At 32.4% G+C, this 3,771-nt stretch overlaps 1 protein-coding gene across 1 annotated transcript; it reads right to left on the bottom strand.

Moving 5' to 3' along the window:
* Nucleotides 1–2,294: 2,294 nt before the first annotated feature.
* On the bottom strand, nt 2,295–3,323 carry LOC114754404 (cytosolic sulfotransferase 15-like). The gene has a single exon (XM_028943171.1). It carries the CDS (start codon nt 3,321–3,323, stop codon nt 2,295–2,297), a length of 1,029 nt encoding a protein of 342 aa, XP_028799004.1.
* Between the last annotated feature and the right edge of the window lie 448 nt (nt 3,324–3,771).

Genomic DNA, 3,771 nt, shown 5'->3' with positions numbered 1-3,771 from the left:
AGAGAGTATCTGCTAATTATTTGTGTATTATTTAGTTTTTTTTTTTTTACATGCTTTGTGTAATCTGTACATTTGTTTGATGATATATTGATAATTATTATTCCTCAAAATCTCACTCTCCCTTTCATGTGATACAGCCAAGGTCAGTAATAGCAAAAGAAAGGAAATTGCAAGAAAATAATGTCGGCTATAAGAAGAGCAGGAATGCATGCTTTTTTTTTAATATAAATATGCAAAGTATTTAATTATATCTATATTTTAGTTATTTTGGCAAGTAGCAAGTACTTGTTATATATACATATATATATATATATATATATATATTTGCATCCTCTATCAGAAGAAGAGCATTGCTGGGCGCAAGTAAAATGGGCACAAGTAAATGCTGTCGACCGAGATAGTTGCTATATTTTAACATAATATTATTAGATGTCAAAGTATAAAATCGTTCGGGAAAACATCAAAAAGCACTTTTAGACCCAAAACCATGGTTTGGATCTAAAACTATCCAAAACACCTCAAATTTTTAGAAAATCATGGTTTGGTTTCACCCTCTAAATCATGGTTTTGGGGTGTTTGGATAGAAACCAAACCATAGTTTCAAAAGTGATAAATTTTATGATATATGAAGTAAATATATAGAGGAGTTTATCTCGATTTGTGAAAAAGTGATCATGCTATCCAAACACCCTCATTTCACTTCTGGAATGAAAAACTGATGCTTGGAGTTGGAGCAATTATCATGGGTGTTAGACGAACAGTGTCAAAAGCCTTTCTCCTTTCTCCTCCCTCATTCTTTTTATTTTTTGACCAGCTCGTTTGCTCTCGTCCTTCGTTCCACAATTGATTTTTCTGTTAGGAAAGAATATTCATTTTTTTAAAAAACATATTTAATCTATATTTTATAAATATTTATAGAAATATTAACAATTAATTAATAATATTTTTATATATTATTTATTATGAACTTAATTAGGGAGTTAATGTTGGTCCTAATGTAAGACCTATTTTATATGATTATAAATTTTTTTCAAATTAACCCTATTAATATTCTTTTAATAATAATCAAGTAGGAGAGAGAAGAATGGAATCAAAATTAGGATGTTTTAAAAAAAAAATATCATACTAAATAATTTAATTAATATTCGTAATCTATTCAAATTAATTAATTAAATTTTTGTAATTATCATATTAACTTATGTCCTTTTTAGTAATTTGAACTTAAAAAGTGTTTCTGATAATAACTATCCAAATACTTTCATATTATTAAAATCACTTTTTCACAAAATCTATTCTTCACAAAGGAGGTGTTTGAGTAACCCTAAAATCACTTCTCAAAAACATTTTTCTACAAATCGAGGTAAACTCCTTTGCATATTTACTTCGTATACCGTAAAAACACTTTTAAAATCATGGTTTTGTTTCTACCCAAACACTTCCAAAATCTATTCTCCAGAGGTTATTCTCCAAACAATAGTTTGGTTTCATCCAAACACCCCTTAAACTAAAAACAGAGTTGATTGTGAATCACTCATTAGTTTTTCTGAAAGTTTAAGTTATTATAACAACGAATTCCACTGTTACTCTTGTTCTACTCTTGCATTGGGATTCTGGTTTCAAATGATTTACGTTTTGAAAAGAAAAAAAAATTATCCTAGTTTTCTGAGGACAGAAACTTGATGTTTAGTGATTCATAGAGATTAAAATAATCCTATTAGTATATTGAAAGTTAGGTGTTGCACATGGCCTATTTGGAAACTTTCTTTGTCTTCATTCTCCTCCTAAGGTGGTGAATTTTCTGCGCAATTTGAATTAAGTCTTCTTCTTTTTTTTCCTGATAACAATTGGATTTAATAAAAATATATTACAGATTAATATTGATTTGATTTCCATCTGATGTCAATTAATATGAGAAACATGTGTCCTTCAAATTAATAATATGGATGCAACATATGCAAAATGGATATAAATGAATAATAAGGATTAGTACATGAACACCTTATTTTTTAAACCAATACAAAAGGAGAGAAACCGGATGGTTGATCTCATCACTAGAGAACAATATGACACAATTTATTCAGGGGTTCTATTTCTCTTCTGGTGCTTTAAGGTATAACTCTCCCCAAGTACACATGAAGTACCAGCATCTTTTCTGAAGATGGAGAACCTGTCATAAAATACCCGGCGAGAAGCTTTGCCCGTTATCGAAATAAAAGTGAAGAACTTGACATATATTCTCTGCAGAAAGATATATTATTATGGGCTTATATAGTCTAAATGGTTGAAGAGAGCAATTAAAAGGATAAACCAGATCTTCCCAACCTCTCTTCTACCACTTTGGACAATCTCTCTACCATCCAAGGTTTAAAATGATTAACCCAATCACCTACCTCACCTTTCCTAAACAAGACCTTGTTTTCATACTTGTCAGATATTTTTCCAGTCTTGTTCACTTCCAATTCCTTCATCTTCTCAAAGCTACACAGTTCAATAATGCTTTCGATAATACCATTGCCTTCCTCCTCCGAGTCAAATGGGCAATTTAAGAACTCAGCAATTCTTTTCAAGTGGAACTTGATATCTCCTTTCAAATCCTCATACTTTAAAAACAGAACTTTGTTTGGTGCCTCTATGCTTTCCCTCCAATAACCCAAAATATTGGTCCAAAATGGACCAAACTCATTGACTCCCTGGGAATACCTCTCTAACGCTTCTTCACAAGATAATCTGAGCGATGTTGATGCTGCAAGTGCATTCTTGAAAAACCACAGAGATACGAAATTGTCAAAGGGGTTACGACATATGTAGATTATCTTGCATTTGGACTTTGAAATTGAATCAGGCAAAGAATGGAATGAAACATGTGTGCCGAAAAGTCTTGGTTCAGGCAAGTTACAGAGATCTGGATTCTTCTCTTTTTCATAAAGATGGAACTCAAAGTAAGGCACAAGATCATGCGCATTGGAGATGAGTAAAGGATGGTTTTTTTGTGAAGGAGAGAAGCGATTGCGACTTACTATGGCAAAAACAAGGGCTTTCAACCAAGTAGTGCCAGCCTTTGGTAAGGTAGCTATAACAATATCACTATCTTTTGCTTGGAATTGCTTTTGAAAAGTGTATATGGCTTGGATTCGAGCTGGTGAAAACCAATTGTCTTGATAGAGATAAATGTAAGGGACAATCCAACCCTTCTCTTTGGGAAGAGTGCGAAGCAAGCTCTTACATTCTTGGCTAAATTCTTCACATTCTTCCTCTTCAGCTTTGTTCTCAAGCTCAACATTTGGTTGGTTTTCTGTGAAAGGAGTTGTAGTAATTGCGGCCATGGGAACACTGATGATAGTTGAGTAGTAATAGGCATATAAGAACTCCCAGGTCTCATATTTCGATTATTTATAGAATCACTTGTCAACTGACTCTTGAAACTATTTGAAATGAACACACAGAAGGATCTGTCTATTTCTTGAAAATAAACATTGCGTATGGAAGGAGTCGTTTGCCTGTTGTGGCACAAAATCATTAAAGCTTCTGACTCATATTCCAATGGAGGACGTGGGTTAATTAACATCTCAGAATTCTTTCATTTAATGGGTAGATTAACCTTCACGTCAAGGTATTTCCTTTACTATTAAAGTTTAAGGTACAAATTTGGCCTGCAAATTTTTATTTGGGAGAGCTAGGCATCTGAAAACTTTTGAGTGCAAATTTGCCCTTGAAAATTTAAAATCGTAACAATTTTGCTCATACGATTAAAAATGTTAACGGTCAATGTCC

Source organism: Neltuma alba, unplaced genomic scaffold, assembly GCF_004799145.2.
Source record: "Neltuma alba isolate B1F8T4 unplaced genomic scaffold, ASM479914v2 tig00010134_pilon, whole genome shotgun sequence".
In the NCBI taxonomy this organism is placed as follows: domain Eukaryota; kingdom Viridiplantae; phylum Streptophyta; class Magnoliopsida; order Fabales; family Fabaceae; genus Neltuma; species Neltuma alba.
Note: the sequence above shows the minus strand (reverse complement) of the source record. Positions and strands in the feature narration are given on the sequence as shown.